This window comes from Limulus polyphemus, unplaced genomic scaffold (genome assembly GCF_000517525.1).
Source record: "Limulus polyphemus unplaced genomic scaffold, Limulus_polyphemus-2.1.2 Scaffold1018, whole genome shotgun sequence".
Taxonomy (NCBI): domain Eukaryota; kingdom Metazoa; phylum Arthropoda; class Merostomata; order Xiphosura; family Limulidae; genus Limulus; species Limulus polyphemus.
The window spans coordinates 71,156-90,120 of record NW_013666628.1 but is presented as its reverse complement, the minus strand read 5'-3'; the positions used below and the strand labels follow the sequence as shown (position 1 = coordinate 90,120).

General features: G+C 31.7%; 1 protein-coding gene across 2 annotated transcripts in view; it reads right to left on the bottom strand.

Moving 5' to 3' along the window:
• The window catches only part of LOC106461720 (intersectin-1-like), a 223,110-nt gene that overhangs the window by 197,470 nt on the left and 6,675 nt on the right, over nt 1-18,965 (bottom strand). For both annotated transcript variants that reach the window (XM_022388749.1, XM_022388750.1), the window contains exon 2: nt 13,474-13,601. In XM_022388749.1, coding sequence (XP_022244457.1) covers nt 13,474-13,585 — 112 coding nt within the window. In that variant the 5' untranslated portion in view covers nt 13,586-13,601. The remainder of the gene's footprint in view (nt 1-13,473; nt 13,602-18,965) is intronic.

The following is an 18,965-nucleotide window of genomic DNA, read 5'->3' as shown; positions in this document are numbered from 1 at the left end:
TTTCTGTGTGTTTTTGGATGTAACAGGTTACACATGTTTTGTTGAAGTGAATAAAAAGAGGAATTAAATGTTAATTCTTTATTCCTAGTGCCACAAAGAATCAGTGCTACAATACCTTTTATTGATAAATTACACAGTGAAAATAATGCAGTGTTAACCCTTTCGTGACGGGCTCAGTATAATATACACAAGTTAAGTATTTATACTATAACTTTTAATGCAGTAAGTGTATCTTCACAAAATTTGGTAGACTTTTAGTAAAATTTACAATCTTTCATACACAGAAAATCAGATTTTTTAATGAAGTATTTTTTAATATAAATTTGTTTGTAAAAATATTGAGTCTGTTTCATTGCCAGTCTAAGTGTGAAGTGATTTTCATGTTATAACTAAAAAAACTATTGCTTGTCCCAAAAATCTCAAATATTATTTGTGTAATCTCTAAAACCTCCTAAATATATTTCAAACAGTAAAACTTTATATTTTTTCTGTTATTTTCCTTACCCTAACTCTATGGGGTCTGTCAATTTGACCAGCCTTGTAACCACATTAGGAAATAAATATAAATTATGTTTTTTTTTCATTCTAGAATAACTACAGATTGTAACACAAAAACACAAATGTTTAGTCTAAATAGTTTAAATCTCATAACATTATATATATATTATTTTTATTATATTGACCTTTCTTCAGCCATGCCTGGCTAAAAATACAGAAGTTACAATGACAAGGTTCACATGCACTCATGATACTGTATCCACTAATATAAAACTGGCCTTTACAAAGTAACTTGCCTTGGCTGTGCTTTAATGGACTAGTATTTTGTAAAATACAGTAACATTTCAATTATTATACATTATATATGTGTATAGATTATTCCTATTTTGAATTAAGTTCTTAAACTTATTTTTCTTAAAACATAGAATAGTAAATAAAGAAGTAGAGCAAGCAATTATCTTTTCTAGTTACAAACTTTGTACTCGTTTCCTGCTTGTACGTTGCTAAGCCTCATGAAATTTTCCACATGAGGGATGTGAAAAGAAAATTGTTTTTAGGTTTTACATATACATTTTAAATAACCAAAAAATAATAAATTACTATATCGATACCATAGAATTCCACTATAATTTATCAAGAGTAGTAACGAAGCTATATTTGGGTCTAAAAAATATGAAATTTTGAGCTCACTAAAGACCTACCTTATCGTTTGAAATCTTGTGTGAAAAGAACGAGATTAACACAATAACATGTCAAAATGGCTGAGAAAACCACTAGGGAAACATTCTGAGCTTTTGATTAGTTATTCATGTCATATATAGAAGTGTATATAAGGGACTGTTTCCAAAAATGGAAAGAGGTGGGCAGGAGGTCAATGTGTTTGATTCAGTACATCACCGATATCTTAGCAAACAGAAAAGATAGGAGGTTCTTATTTGATATTCTAGCTTGTCAATATTGTTTTTTTTGAGTTCCTGATTCATATGAATCTATAGACTTTGTATTTTGACATCACAAACATCTAACTTGAACCAGTGTTGCATTCAGTATGCCATGTGACACACAAAAATCGATGTTTAACTGTATTTTTTAATATTTACTTTTAAATTAAAAAATTAATTAATGTATAATACTAAAATTTGAATTCTAATCTACAATTTGATGGCAAACTTATTGACATAAATTCATAAAATAGTAGTTCAATAAAATTTGGAATGCAAATCAACAAGCGTGATGACATGGCCTTTGACACTTGACCCGATAGGGTTAATATGAACCTTAAAACACTTCATCACATCAATTTTGGAAGCAAATGCCTTACCTAAATAGCTTGATAGGTAAAAAATATAACACATACTGTCTACATAGTAAATAAATGGTAATGTGATATCTACATATATTCCAGCATGTTAAATTCTATAAATTCCTTAACTGAAATGAGAGCAAGGACAGAAAAGCAGTCTGAGAGAAGTCAAAGTGGAATACATTATACAGTTCTGTGTCAATTCAAAATAATTAGTCTAGCATGTAATTTATATATAACTGCAATAAAGAAACCAACTTGCAAATAGAAAAACACCATGACTTTTATACAAGTTTTATCGCAGGGTTGACATTTAGTTTTCTTTCATGAACTGCATTTAAAAGAATTCTCACTCACACTTCATTATTCAGAAAATTCTGTTTCAAATTCAAAGTTTCTTTCACCATCATATCACTGTTTTAAGCCAATTAGAACAAACAAGTTGCATGCTCTTAAAAGAAACTAGAAAGCACAGTACAGAAGTGAAGCCTAACACACTAAAACTCAGTCTTGAGCAGAAAGTATTTTAAACTTTAAATTCAGCAAAAAAGTGAAGACCAAAGAAGCAAAAAAAAAAAATTTATAAACCAAATACCAATGATGATGATGCAACTCTTAATGGCAGCAGTTACCTCTCTGCCACAAAAAATAAAAAATATGGTGGAAATAAAAGAAAAAGTGTGTTTCAGTCTCATTGGAAGAGCACTTGGCCATGGATAATTCTTGAGTAAAGCCAGTTCCCAGGGAAAACTTGTCTCCAAAATGTATGGTGAAGTTTGCCTGAAATATCCTACAATAGCAGCTAGTCACTCTGGATTAGGCAAGAATGCTTTCTTGAATGGTTGTGATCAGTTCCATATTGAACCAATTAGAGCACACAAAACCAGCAAAACCCACATGGGATGCGTGTCATGGTACAATCAGGAGAATGTAAAGTCAGACAGTGTTGCAATGAAGATAGTGAGTTCTGCCAGTTCTGCAGCTTGATCTGGGGGTGGGGAGCCTTACTGAGCAAGCAAGCAAGAAATTAACATTGTTCTTTAACAATTCATATTTAACATTTTCATAATGACATGCTTTTTAAACTCCTTTTTGTGCATGTCACTAAAGGGTTAATGAGTTACATTCAAAATTTAATTAAACCACTTTACTATCAATATAATTTAATTAAATTAGCATTAAGTACATCAGGGCTCGAAATTAGCATGGGCCCAGGAGCCAAAGGCCCCCTGAAATGGTGGAAGGCCTGTAAAAAGTATCTGCTAGGTAGCCCACATGGCCCCTTAAAATCAAAAGAGCCATAAACTGATCTAAGCATTTTAACCAAGCAGAATTTATGAAAAACCATGATTGGACTTTCTCAAATTTACAAACACTCAGTCATGTACAATCCACAAATGATGTCACAATAAATACCCATGCAACGAATGTTTAGCTTGAAGATGTGCATGCTGGCTGTGCTGATGTATGATGTGTACAGCATGTTTAAGCCTGTCACACCAAATAAGCAGTGTGAACATGTGTGTGTGTGTGTGTGTGTGTGTGTGTGTGTGTGTGTGTGTGTGTGTGTGTATATTGTGTATACAAGTCAAACAATGTGTGTTCAAAATGATGTGTTTCAGACAGTTCATAGCTTTTGCCAAGACTGTCGTGGCTAAGGTACCCCCACTTGATTGTGCTATCCCAAAGGACCCATGCTAGTGAGCAGCGAAGCTACAAACAAAGCTGCTCACCGATCCATCAGGATATCTCAATCTTGGGGTCCACAGTAAAAAAGGAAAATAAAATTCCGTGGTAGTTATTTTGGTTTCAAAACTTTCAGTTCCAGAAGGGGAGTGAAAGGTAACCAAGGGCAGTTAGAAACTGAAATTTCTCTTTGCCCCACTCATGAAAACTTTGGTTAACCCTTTTGAGATGGATCACGGGTGAAAGGCCATGTCATTTCATTTGTTGACTCACATATAGGAAGGCCTGAATATAAAAGGTGGCTGCTGACAAAGACAAAGCAGGTGTGAAGACTGAAGGAACCAAGACTGTACCAAGGATATCCAGTTCAAAGTTCACATGAGTTGTACAAATAAGAGTGACAATTAGGGTCTGAAGCTATTGATTAATTAACTCTTAATAGTGAAGAAATACATCTAAAACTGGCAAAGATAGTAAAGTTTAAAGGCTTTAATTTATTAAAATTAATGGCAGAAAGATTAAATAGCTTTGGTTGAAGTAAAACTTTAAAATGTAATTTAAATTTTGAATGAAGAATATGAAGGGAAGCAGTCCTTTTCAGGGCGGGATCTATAGATCAAATGAAAATAATTTTAATGTGGGGAAAATGGAAGCACGCCAAGAAAACCCACTTTCACTGATCAGGCTCTGAATATTCTACCTGATCAGTGGCTGATCAGGAAGGGCCTGGAGAATGCATTGTTGATCTTAACCTTAGTTGTTCTGTCAGTAAGAAAGCTTGATATCCAGCATACAACAGGGGTAGGTACATGATTATTCGTTAGTTTATAGTTGTGCCATACTGAATTCAAGGCTTTCTGGACATCTAAAAAAGTAGCTATGGTTGTATGCCTTCTGTTGAAACCACTATAGATGGTTTCAATAAGTATAATGAGAGCTTTCTGGACATCTAGAAAGGTAGCTATGGTTGTATGCCTTCTGTTGAAACCACTATAGATGGTTTCAATAAGTATAATGAGATAGTCAGTGGTTTGTCTACACTTTCTAGTAATTGTGAATGAAAAAGGAAATACACCTGTGGAAAGAAATATTACTACTTTATGGACAATGTGCTAGAATGCATCAGAAGTGCTTTAGGAGTAAGGGTTCCATACATAAAACTTAGAGTCTAGTCTCATTTTGTATGGACTAGCAATAACTGGATTAGTATGTTTCAGTCATTTTGAGTGTTAAAATTTACATTTGCATTATGTAAGTCAGACCTCAACAAATATTTTCAGATCTACGAGCCAGGTGTGCCTAACCTAACTTCACTACTGTTTGTGCCATAAAATGGGGGAACACTACTGCCTCGATTATCCAAGGATTTTCTTTTTCTCAAAATAATTGTGCCATTACAATTCTAGACAATTTACATGTTTTATAGATATTGTCACCCTGAAATTAATTTTGATTGCAAAAGTTCAGGTCTTTCATGATATCTGGGGTTTTCGCATGCAGAATTTGGAGTGCGTTCAAATCATAAGTCAATCAGTTCAAGCCTGGCCTCTTATTTTAAGCTCTTAAGACAGGAATAGAAAATATTTGTAGCTTGGTTAACTTTAATTGATTAGTGATTAAAAACAGTATACAAAAACACATAAAATACATATTAAGATTTCTTAAATGTTTCACTCAACTTCAGTTGTCATCCGCTGTTCTTTGCTGCATGGCGAGCATCCTTTAACTACAGGTGCATGTTGAGGTTGTGTTGGAGTGTCACCCTGTTATGCATTGTCCTCTTCCATAAAGATAATTGGTATCTTCAGTCTGTTTTAACAAAGGCTTTTCATAATAATTCCTAAGCATAGATTTGCACAATTTTTTTACTTATTTTTCACAGGTACTGATAGGGTGCAAATACATTGCCATGTATATAGCAGAAAAATTGCAGAAATTTAGGAGCTATTTACATCTATTTTACCAATTAAATTCAACTAATACTGGAACAGGCAATCAAAAGAGGAAGTATTATAGAAGAAAAAGTGGAATTGGACTCGTGTAACTCACAAAATTTGGAGAAATCGAGCGTGACAGACTGACCAACATTTGGCTATTATGATAATAATGACTTTTATAATTTTTTCATGATAATGTGACCAGATGACAGTAAAAAGATTATAATTTAAAACAAGGAACTTAAATATCTTGAAAAATGTTACTTGGATTAAACAATGGGCTAATTAGTGAGATACGCTAGATACATTTCTTTCTTATCCATGATTTTTTGCTTTCCCCAGACCAGCATGCCAATGATCACATGATATCAACAACCACTTGACAGTATTACCTGAACTAACTGCCTTTGGTCCTATCTGAGTCTAAACACATGCATGCACTGAGTGTTTGATTTGAGAGAAAGAAAAACAAAATGGAGCCAAATTAGTAACATGTTGTGCAACTGCAGAGCTTCTTTCCTGAAAAAAAACATGCTGAATCTGGCATTAAAATCATATAAATAAAATTCAATTTAGGACTCAAAGAACACGAAAATAGCACCCAGGACCTGGGTTGTCGAGGCTTGACGTAAGCAGCTATTAAACGCATAATTTGCACAATGGAAAAATTGAATGTAGAATCCAAAGATTAGATCTATTATTTCCAGTAAAAGTATTTGTCTTTCAGTAACAAAAAAGTCTGATGCTTTTCAGGCATTTCTGGCCTTTTCTGATACAATATATATATATATATATATATATATATATATATCTTTGGTTTATGTTTTAAGACACATGTTTTCATTAAAAAAAAATCAAAACTACAAAATAATGGAATTTCCATAGTTTTTGTGGTATTACCTGAATCGAGTTACATTAAATGCTTGCCCAATGAATAGGGCTAGATACCCAGCTATGATTGGCCAAACATGAGGTGGTATTCTGAAATCTATTAATGGTCTGTTATAATGTGACCAAACAATATTTTTAGTCATCATTACAATCTGGCATCTGGGATTTGTTGAGACCTGACATAAGCAGTTATTAAAAACATAAATTACATGATGGAAAAAACTGCTGTATAATCAACAGATTAGATCTTTTATTTCCAGTAAAAATATTAGTCTTTCAGTGATGAAAAATTCTGATGCCTTTCAGGCATTTTTGGTCTTTTCTGATACAATATGTATATTTACTTTTTGGTTTATGTTTTAGCACATTCAGTGCTAACTACGAATATACTCGTAGTGACGGTTTTACCAGATTCTGATACTATGTGTATACTCGTAGAAAAGACTATGCTATTGTATAGTGAACAGAATAATGCTGTCATCCCAGATAACACAACAAACAATCTGCTGGCAGTTGGTGGAACATAAATCTATGTAATAATCATGATCAAATATGTATTGTATCATTATTTGTGCTTTTGAAATTCACTAAGGTGTGCAAACACAATATCTCCACAAAGCTCACTTCAACACAACTAAGACCCAAAAAAGGGATAGTTACAATGATAAAAAAAAAGATTATAACATCCACTATTGAATTCAGTGATTTTTCTGATAACCTCCATTACAGAGTGCATTTTACAATGAGCTATAGGAATGGCCCCTAAAACTGCTTGTGGGCTCCTAAAAATGCATGTTTTGGGAGCTCCGCTGGCTCCCTAAAAAAATATGAACATGAATTACATGTCATGGTAAATTTTAGTGTCTGGCTTTTCCCAGATACTAACAATGATACTAATTCTAGACTTTAGAATTTGTTCATTAAAACAAGTATTGTTTCGGACACCTGCAACTCTTACAGCACAGACTTGTAACTGAATTGATTTTTCATTCTTTATAAGTTAGAATTCCAATGAGATATTATTCATCGTAGTGTTTAAAGTGTATAATGCTATAATAATTTTTTCTAAACGTAGTTATAAATAATTATAACTACTTAACTTAAAAATACTAAATATTTAGTTACAGTGTTACACATCTAAAAACTTAACTGGTATCATACCATTGTATAAATGAAACTTTACTGCAGCTTGTGTGAAGAAATTAAACATTGTTGTTACTTGTAAACACAATAATACTCTATTATCTGAATTGACTTTCATATTCTTATTCATTCCTTAATGGTTTTGTAAGATAAAATTATAGCTATTGGAAGATTTATTTTTACAAAAGAAATTGTTGTTAATCTAACTTGTACATTGTTTGACTTCAAACTTTGGCTAAATGAAGAATATCAAAAAATAATTGGTTTTTACTATGGCTACGTAACTCATTTGCCTAATAAATAAATTAGTTATAATCATTTCTGTATTAAGTAATTGATTTGAACTATCACCACATTTTTTTAGTTTTTTTAATGCACAAGCTTTTGGCTCAATTACCTAAGTGGTTTACAGGTGTGAGACGTTCAATAAACAACAGGATCTCATGGAACAATTCAAATCACAAGTTACCTAGCAACAAAGAAAAATGTTTGGTCTCTCCAATGTATTCTTATTTACATTCACATGACACACTGTAAACAACGTTTTTTTGCGTGGAACTCGGATGTTGTGACTTAACCTTAGCTAAGATATTGTGTAGGTTAGTTGGGCTCTTGAACACAGTTTGAATGTTAAAGGTATTTATTATTCTTTTTATTTTTTCTCCAAGAACTGAAAAATAGGGTATCACCATCCTATGTTTATTTTCCTGATTAATGGGGTTTTCCTCATTAAAGTTTTTTTTTTTACCAATTGTTTGGATAGTTATCATTAATAAAAGTCTGTTGAAGCTGTCGAAGTTTAGTTTCTACATATTTGTTGCTGCATATTCTATGCACTCTGCATGCTAAGGTTTTAATACCATTTTTAACAAATGTGACAGGATTTGAAATTAAGATATTTGTTTGTATGAGTTGCTTTCTGATAAACAGTAGTTTTTAGTTTCAGGTCATCGCTATTCTTTACTTGTCTCTACTACTTAGGTAAATTTTATAAAAGCGGGTTGATTATTTAGATGTAATAAAAACTCATCCAAACTTTGTGTTATGTTCCCATGACACAGAAATATCATCAACATACCAAAATCCAAGTTGAGGAAGATGTAGAGAAGATGAACTGGCCATAGTTTTAAAATGTTGCATATAAATTTCAACAAAAACATTGCATTACACGCTAGAGAGGAAAACCACAATGTTGACCTCAAGAGTATAAAAACAACTCCCAAGGACTGTAACACCAAAAAGAGAAAAATCAAAGAAGCCATTGCAATAGCATCCTATGACTGAGGTCATCCTACAGCCATTAACCAAAATCAAGGATTTCCCCCTTCATACTTGCTGATTATCTTTCATTAAAGAAATCAAACATGCATTGACTCTAATGCTATTATTAAAGTAACCTAATTTTTTATTATTATTATTTTTTGTTTTGTTGATCTTACTTGATTTATTTACTTTTTCCTGTTGATTTTATCTTCTAGCATAACAAACCACAATAATAATATTGCTTGCTATGTTTCTTGACCTAGTAACATTATTCTATTTTAGCTTATTGGGCTTCAGGTTTATTTTTGTTAAGAAACTTAGGACAGGTTCTTGTTTTCCACTGTTGCCAGGCAACTTGTGATTTGAATTGTTCCATTAGATCCTGTTGTTTATTAAACATCTTGCAACTGTACACTGCTTAAGTAATTGAGACAAAAGCTTGTGTACTGAAAAAACTAAAAAAAAAAAAATGTGTTGATAGTACAAATGAATTACTTAATACAACTATGAGTACTCAAATTAAAAGCCTGAAAAGTTAATTATTTCTACTGGTTGGATACAAAATGGGTAAATGTGTAGTTATAGATACAACAATTAAAACCTAAATACTGTCATAAACACTCTTATAAACATGTAAAAACAATACAGAATTGTCTGGAAGTTTATAAAGTATTGTTGCAAAACATGACTGACATGTTGATAAATATTTTTCTGTTTCTAAATATTAAATAGTGCAGTTGCATTACATGTATGATACATTTTCATGTAAAAAGTTTAGGGTTACAACTATTGTGGCTGAAGTTAGAATACAGGGTTTCCTCTGGCTTTTCACATTTTCTTCACCACTTGAAAAATTTGTTTTCAGACATATTTTAAAGTCAAATTTATATTTTAATTCTAAAAATATTTTAATAAGTATAATTCAAATATCTTAAAATCAATATTTTGTCATTCTCTGACACTTATTCAGTGTAATTCATAAAGAGGAAAAAGAAAAATGCATACTTCAATTTCTGCACAACTTAAGAAAGTTACCTGTATATAAAACAACCCACTTGTCCATTTGTTGTTGTTTTTTTCTGCTCATACTTCTGTATTGAAATATCAAATTTGAAGTTTTATCTTTCAGTAATGAAAGATGAACTTGAGAGAGCTGTAAGCAAAAAGGTTAGTCAGCCTTATAACTCCCACTTGCAAAATAGGCTGATGTTTTCAAAGAGATAGAAGTCATAATTCAAGGACACATGTTCAAGAGAAACATTTGTATTGAAATTTTATATGAATTAGGCCTGCAGTCAGTTGTGGAGTTTATATGAAAACTTTATTCAAGTAATTAGACCTCTAACTTACTAGTAAATGTGACTGTAATAAATATTACTGAACAAATAAATTAATTTGTTGTCTTTAAGCAGACTGGACTTGGCATTATTTTTCACCAACTACTTCAAAAGAACCCAGCTATTTATAGGGAACATTATAACAGCATTGTCAGAAATGGGATTATTTTGATGAAAGTCATATAGAACTTTGTATAAACTTAAACTTTCATGATGTCCTCACAAAGCTAGATTGGAAATTCATTGAAGCTGATAATGCAATTAAAAGTAAGTCAATTAAAAGTTTCTCCCCCAGCTAAAGAGAGACAATTGGAACTGTACTTAAACCATCCATGCTAACAGTCTATATTAGCTACTCATAGTTTCTTGTGTTAAGACCTCTTAAACTTGAAAATTGTAACCACAGTGGATCACGCAACAGCAACAACTGCAATTTTAATTGCTGTTTCAGATTTTTCTTTTTAACATAAAGGAATAAAAGTTAGATAATATAAAAACATCAATTATAATGTACTTAATAATAGTACTTTCATTAAAATACATTTATAGTAAAGTGGTTTAATTCAATTTTGAATTTAACTCAGTAAAATCTCATGACATTCGTAGAAAAGGGTTTAAAGGGTGAGCTTCGTCAAAAGGTTAATAAATACATAGGTTAAACCAACTATAACTCTTTCTGCATCTGCCCATGAAGACCAACCTAAAACACCATCTACTACAAAATATGGAATAGGAGAAATTAAATGGTGTATACCTATAACCACTACTGCTTTGCCATCTGTTACTGCAAGATCTTCCTGGACTACTCCAGCCATGTCACAACCAAATCCATTTGGTGGCATCACTTGATTGTGAAATCAGGAGATTATGATGGAAAGGTACCATAAGGAGGCATATAAGGCTCTGTTCAAAATAATTTCCAAAGTGAAGAGGTGGAAAAGTGAACAACAAGCTATTCATACTGCTCATGATTTAAAAATACCTGCTTTAACAACATTAAATACCATTCCAGCTGAGGCCCATAAAGACCATCAAACAATGGTAGCTGTCTTTTTCAACAAGTTAGGAGTAACACACTAAAAAAGAAATATTCAGAGCAAAGTTCCAGAACAGGGCACAAAGGAAAGAAGATACCACAGCCATACTTATAGACTTGGAAAACTTGACAACTATTTTACCTGGATGCTCAATGTCAAATGGTTAGTGAGTGAGTGAGACCAATTTACAAAGTTGGTGTGCATCTTTAAAAAAATGGAAAAGGGTGGTGATAAAATTATAATCCACTCAAGTTGCAGATAAACAAGTACCATATTGAAGATACAGGGTTATCAAATCAAGTAGTGTTCAAATATCAGCTCTAAAAGAATTGAAATTACTAGTTACATAGCATGGATGATATAAACAATAAGACAATAGGTATTTCAGGTGTAACCCAAAAGATAATAGAAAGAAAAAACAGTTAATAAACCCAAAAATGAGTCTTTTAGCTCAAAACCACTTCAAAGGAACAACAAAGAACTAGGCAGACATTAGGAAACAGGAATAAGATTGACTTATGAAATGGAGTTTAGCTGAAAAACACTCCATCTGCCCAAAATGAGATAAGAAATTCATTACTTAAAGAAACCAGTCCACGAGTACAATTTATTGATAGGAAGCCTACAATATGTTGGTTAATATGTTGGTTATATACCTACAACTGTTTGACTTGATTTGGTAAGGAAAAGTGGGAAATCGCTTCAAGTATAGATGAAAGAAAATGGAGTGATACAAAAAGTTCCAGCAAGAGAAAAGTTAGAAGTAACACTTACTGTAAGAAGCTCCACCATATCTCATAATATGCAGGTAACTAACACCAAGAAAAAGTTAATATTAGGATTTAACTTCATGCAGACATTGGATGCAAGGTTAGGCTAGCTTCTTTATGACCAGTAAATCCCTGTGTACTAGATATCATTACTACACCATAGGTTGAACTTCCAAAGAGAATAAGGAGAGCAAGTCTTGTTAGAAATGAATTTACTATGAAGAACTGAAATACACCAGGACTTCTTGGAAATAAATTTACATCTAGTGACTGGGCAGTAATAGAACCAAACATTCCAGTGTGTCCTGATGGATTAATGGTTGGAAAACATTAGTGGATCTGTCATCATTAGGGCCAGGAACACGACGAACTATAAGATTCAAGTATGTATGGGACATTGCAAGATATGAAGTTGTACAGGCAGTATTTCCATATCAAAGTACATCAGTAATAGTCACCTTTGAGGAAAATGTAGGAAATCTGATATCATATCCTCACATAAGGACAGCTTACCAAATCACACAACCACTGTACAACTGTAGGTGTACTGGTCTTGCAGCTAATCGGTGCCATAGATTACATGACTTGCATCGGAATATAAAAGTAACTTCTCCAGTGGACCTCACGACTTTGGCTAAATAAATATTTCATAAGATCATAAGATTGATACTAGAGATGTAGCCTCCATCTAGTTTGGATGCTCTATCTGGATCAACTTACAAGTGAATGCAGCTGTACCATAAGTTATTGAAGAAATAAATCATTTATCATTAAGTGGACTGGACTTGGCTTTTTATTTTCTCAAAATATTAACTAAAAAAAAAAAACACCAAAACATACAGCATATTACAGTATTATTGCAAATATTGCAATGATATGAACTCTCCCACACAGCTAATTTGGAATGATGGCAAACAAAATAATTTTTTCATATTGCTATATACATATAAAAAGGCTATTTTAATTCCTAATGTATGTCATTGTGATTACCCTTGGGTTAAGCTGGGATATGTCTAAGTCTAAATGTAGATTTTTTCAGGTTTAAGGATCATATTACCTATATTTAAAACTTCAAATACAGTATATAAATATAAAGTCCTAAATGTTCTTTACAATGAATCCACCACTATGTGGTTAAAGGTTCACATGCAAGAACATACAAATTAAAAAATACATCATTTTCCAGCATTAAGAAACATTCAATGAATGAGTGTAATGAATTAATAAATATAAGGCAATTTAAAATCCTAACAAAGGCAAAGAATGAACTGGAACTGCACATAAAGGAAAGTTCACTAATCAACAAACTTCAACTGAGGTTAAATGAACAGACTTTGACTTTTAGTAATTCCATCAGTGTTTGTGTTGTTATAACTCTTTGTTCCAAGTAAAAAATTTCAAATTAGTTTATAGTTTTAATTATTTATAAAATTATAAAATCTTGGTCTTTGTGTAACCTTCTTTAAGGGTAGGCTACATATGTAACACAAGTAAGACTGACTGTACAAATGCTTAATAATGTGCATTTAGAGTTTTTTTGTTGGTTGGTTTTGTACTTTGCCAATTAAAAACATTATAAATAATAAAATAAAAATATTAAACACTTACCGGTTATCAAGCCATTGACTGGCTTCAACTGGAGGAACTGCTCATCAAACTTTGCACGAGTTTCATTTGGTATCCTCCAAGGATCAGTACCAACTGGTTTCATTCCTGCCATTGTATCAGGCTACATCCTACAAACAATAAGAAAGACTTGTATTATACTAGAAAGTTCAGTTTGTGTTTAATTGTCATTTGTGTCAAAAACAGGCATCTTTAGTTTTCTAATTCTTTAGAATGCCCAGTATCTCCCACACATTTTAATAACTAGTTCCTAACACTGTTGGTAGTAGCATTATTAGTAGCAACATTTCTAACAATGTTACTTTTTTAATCACATTTTCAGTAACATTTTTAGTCAAAACAGCATGTTACTCATTAAATTTTTAAATTCAGGAATATTATAGCCTACTAGCATACTTAAAAATACAAAATAGCTGATAAAATTAGTGGTTAAAACTATCTGGTTAAAACAATAATAATTAATAAACTAATTTACACAACCATAAATATAATAAATAATAGTTTTTAAATAGCAGAAATATTGGAACAACAGCAAAGGAATGAAATATTGTTCATGTATTCCTGCTGATAAATGTTTAGTTTGAGTTGTGAATTTGCAGACTTGTAGTGAGGGCCCTTACATTAATCAAATACACCATTGGTATGTATTTTCTGTCAGCTGTCTGTAAGATAACAGAGTGGAAGGTTATGTGCAGCACTATGTCACACAAAAGTGGTAGTGGTTCAAGCAAAACTCCATGTAACCCTTGGCCATATCATGACAAAATACTTTTCTGGAAGAAGTAGTAATGACAACTTATCATACGAATGCTTGCTTTGCTTGCCTTTAAAGAAAATGTTCAGTGTGAACAGTAAATCTGCAAGAAAGTTAAAAAAAAACTTGTCCATAAAACATTTCTCCATTGCTAAGAGATTTGAGACTACAATGAAACAAGGTACATCACTAAACAAACAAACAGTGAAAGCAAATGAAGATGATGACAATATGCCTAAAAAGCTTGCAGTTGATTATCAAGAGAAAGAACAACTGCTTCTAATGTTTGGGCAAAGCTCCCGAGTGTCTCAACAAAAGCTGAATGGTCTAATATTGGACTTTGTGTTTCAGAGTTTTTGTCATTTAGAGTTGTCAAGTCCACATCCTTTAGACATATATTTACATCACTACAACCAACAAGAACAGTTGTTTCTCAAAGAACATTAATGAGGTAAATTAACAATGCCTATGAAGAAAAATTTGCCTTCTTGTGTTCCAACTAGCAGTAGTCAAGACTATTGCTATGACTGCTGGAGTTGCAGAGACAGGTAATTAAACAATAAATAATCTCCAATTTTTTAGTTTCTAATATTCTCAAAATTTTTTTAACAATACAATATTGGAGGTTTGTTTTTTGCACCCGACTCAGGAACATTGAAACTTTATTAGATTGTTCATATTTACTACAGTTAACTTTTAAATATTGGAGTTAACCTGTTTTGTTATTAAAAGCACGTTGGAAACTGATGGACTATTATTTTATTTCAGAGCCTATTTAGGAGTCACTGTGCCCTGGATAAACAAAGATAAATTGGAAGGTAAGCATGCAATTTATGCTTGCCTTTGTATAAAAGGACATCATACCTCTGATATCATTAGATAAGCACTAGAAGCAGTACATGTTGCATAGTGCATCCAGAACAAAATTGTCAAGACTACAACTGATAATGGTAGCAACTTATTCTAGGCTTTCAGGTTAGTAGCATATTTTAAAGTTATGTGAATTTGTCTATATTTTTAAATTAATGCATACATACAAAATAGTCCTTAGTCAGGTGAGCTACAACTGAGTTTTCCACCAGACAAAGACAATGTACATATTCATCCTTTAGCTAATATATTAGCTGTTGATGATGAGGTATTGTCTCATTCGTGTATATGCATTTTGCCAGACCATCAAAGGTGTGCCTCTCATACATTGAATCTCATTGCTACTACTGATTTAGATAAAGCTTTAAATAATGATAGTATAAAAAAAGTGTCTTGATCAGCAATAGCAAAAGCTTAAAATCTATGGAACAGATGGAGTAGAAGCACTGTAGCTCCTGATACAATTTAGAAAGAAATAAGGGATTCTTGGTTGTTCCTTGTCCAACTCTTTGGAATTCAATGTTTGATGCCCTAAGTCACATGGATTAGTTAATATATAGAACTGAGACAAGTAATCCAATGCTAGACCAAGTTTTTAATTGACTGGGCATTGGGCTACTGAGAAAATTATCTTGGAATAAGTTCAAGCCATGAAACCTATTGCTAGAGCACTTGCAATGTTAGAACAAAGCATTTATGGAACTACTGATTCCCACCTTGAGTGTTTATCTAGCCAAGTTGAGTAATTTGAATAACAAACAGTTGCAAGTTTGCAAACCCCTAGTTTAAGTATTAATTCAAAGCATGGAAACTAGGTTTAACAATATGTTCAACAATGACGATTCAATTCTTTCAGCATGTTTTCATCCTAGGTTCATGCTCTCCTGGCTCCCAGAAAATTGGAAGGAAAAAAGTTTGACAAAAATGATTGCAAAAACATAAGATCACACAGCACAATATGGTACAGAATCACCTAATCAAGATAGCACGAAAGAAACAGAAGACAATTATTTCACATGCCTGCAAACAAGGGGCCAAAAATACTGAATACAAAAGTGCTCAGTACTTTTCTAGATAAATCTCTTGTAAAATATGTCCACAATGATGCATTTCTACACCCAGACTTAGTCAGTTTTCATTTCATTAAATACAGCTATTCTGTCAAGTGCTGCTGCTGAGATGTTTTTTTCAGTCGAAAAATATGTGCTGAAGGCAAAAAGGCCATTCAACATAGTATATATTATGAATTTGATGACAGTAAGAGTTATCAACTTTTTATTTTACCATACATTGTTGATTTTGTTTCGAGAAAATACAAGATACTTTAGATATTCATTTAGAAGGTTGAAGAGATTATGCAAATACAATATGCAAACTGTACGATGGGAAAAATATTTTTCATATTCATATGAACATCACCTTGAACTCTGACTTGTCAGAGTCTGAGTCAGAATGAATCCATAAATTCACAGGCATATCTTTAGCATATCAAAGGATTTGAAAATTTACTCTTGCAATACATCTTTGAAAACAGCTGTAAAGAAAGTGTAAATACAGTTGGATAGAGCAAGAATTAGACTATCATGTAAATGCAAATACATAGATTTAAGTTTTTATAGTCTCTGTAAACATTCATTTCACTTGTGAATTGTGAAAGGATTTTTGTATTAAATTATATCTGTATGAAACTATGGAAATCTTCAATAAGAAGACATCAGATAACTTGAGATAAGGTAAGCTTATAGTTTACAGACAGGATAAATGGATAATAAACAAAACTTTATTACAAGTTTAACACTGGAAAATGTTTGAAGGTTTTGTTATCATCAAGTACAAATAGTTTATATACCTACGCACAGATACATATATAAATAAATAGCTTACAAACTATTGATTACATTGAAAAAATAAAAATACAGTCTTTGAATAACCAAAATAATTATTTTTGGATTATTTAAAGTAACATTCCAGTTTTGGAATGTTTGAAAAATTATAATTCTTCAAAAACTGCCAGTTCTATTTTTACATACGACTTTACTAAATTCTATACTAAAATAGACCTAAAAGATTCAATCAGGGTTTTAAATTATTTGTTTGATAACTTTATATGTAATGAAATAACTATACCCAAATTTAAATTTACTAGGATTCAATGTAAAAATACTCCAATTTTGTATTTATAACAGTTATATTGTTTTTAACGACCAAGTATATAAGCAAATGGTGGGTATTCCAATGGGAACGGACTTCTCTTCACATATGGCCAACCTGTATGTTCTTTTATGAAAACTCATTTATGAAGCAGACTTTAAATCCTAATTTATACATTTACACTTTCCATCACATAGATGATTTAATATCTATAAATAATATGAATTTTACACAAACCTAATATATCCAATAGAACTTAAAATAGAAAGAAGTAATAATAATAATGAGGTCCATGCTAATTATTTAAATTTGGACATTACTTTTAGAGAAGGTTCAGTGCAGTAGACTGTTTTTGATAAAAAATAATTTATTTTTCCCATTCTTGGTCTACCCATATTTAATAGTGTTATTCTGTGTATCACGTTAAAAGGTATTATTATATCTCAGCTAAAACAGTTCTTAATAGTATGTAATAACTATAATTTTTTTTATGGATAATGTTTTATTATTAAAAAATAACTTGAAAGATAATGGCTATAGGCAATTAATGAAATATGTTACTTTATTTTTAATAAATACAAAAATATTCTAGAAACTAAACTATCGATTAAGGAAAATATCTTATAAATAAAATATAGAGGGAGTTAGTAATTTCAGCTTACAAGTAGCTAATAATTTTTCTAGTAATTTTATTCAGTATAACTGGGACAAGACTAACTTCAAATAGTTGAGCTTGTATCGGCATTCCCGTGTTATACTTGAATAAATCTTCAGGTGAAAGGGAGGAGGTTGGGAGTGAGAACTATATAAGAACTTTAAGGTAGGGTATATAATTCTATTTAATATCTTATAGATCTATTTAGTTCTAATCAATACTTCATAGTTCTATTTAATATTATTTTGTAAGGGTGGAGGTTGGTTGTTTAATTAGTAGAAATATTAAGGTGGCTTCATTTCTACTTTAAGAAATTTAAAGGTAACTGCCTTCCCACAACTGGCTATGGACAGTGAAAGGCAGTAGAAGCTGAGACATTGTGGGTGTAAGCACTCAGCTTTGTACCCTTACGTGATTCATGATTTTCCATGATGGCTGACTAGATTGACATCAGCATTTGGATATTGTCTGATAGATGGGATATCCCCAATGCATTTGGGTGCTATTACCACCATTATGACAATAAGTTTACAACCAGGACTTGGAATTTGCTTAAGGCAAAATATAGATATCTTGTTGATGTTTAAATATGATGTTTTTAGTTAACAGATATACTATTGTTTTATTGAGTGGCAATGTTTGTAACTTTTTATTATTATTATGTTCACTACATAAAATGGTCATCAAATCATATAAGTTTATTGTTTAGTGACTTTTTAGGTGACAGCTCTTTATCAAACATTATTTTTATGCTTACCCTATTCAAACAAATGCATACAGATAAATTAACTAACTGGCTTCTTAAGTATTTACAACTGCAATTTGTTTGATTGACAAAAGATCAGTGAGAAATTACTGCATATTTTAAAAATAAGCATAACTGCAACTGCATGGTGGTAGTTAATCACCATTAACAAGTCCTTCACCAAGTAGGAAATGTCTAGATTATTAAAAAAACAAATTGTGGCAAAATATTTTGTTAGACAAGAAATGTTCTTTGCAAGATGTCCAAATGACAACATTCAGAATAGGCCCGATAACCAC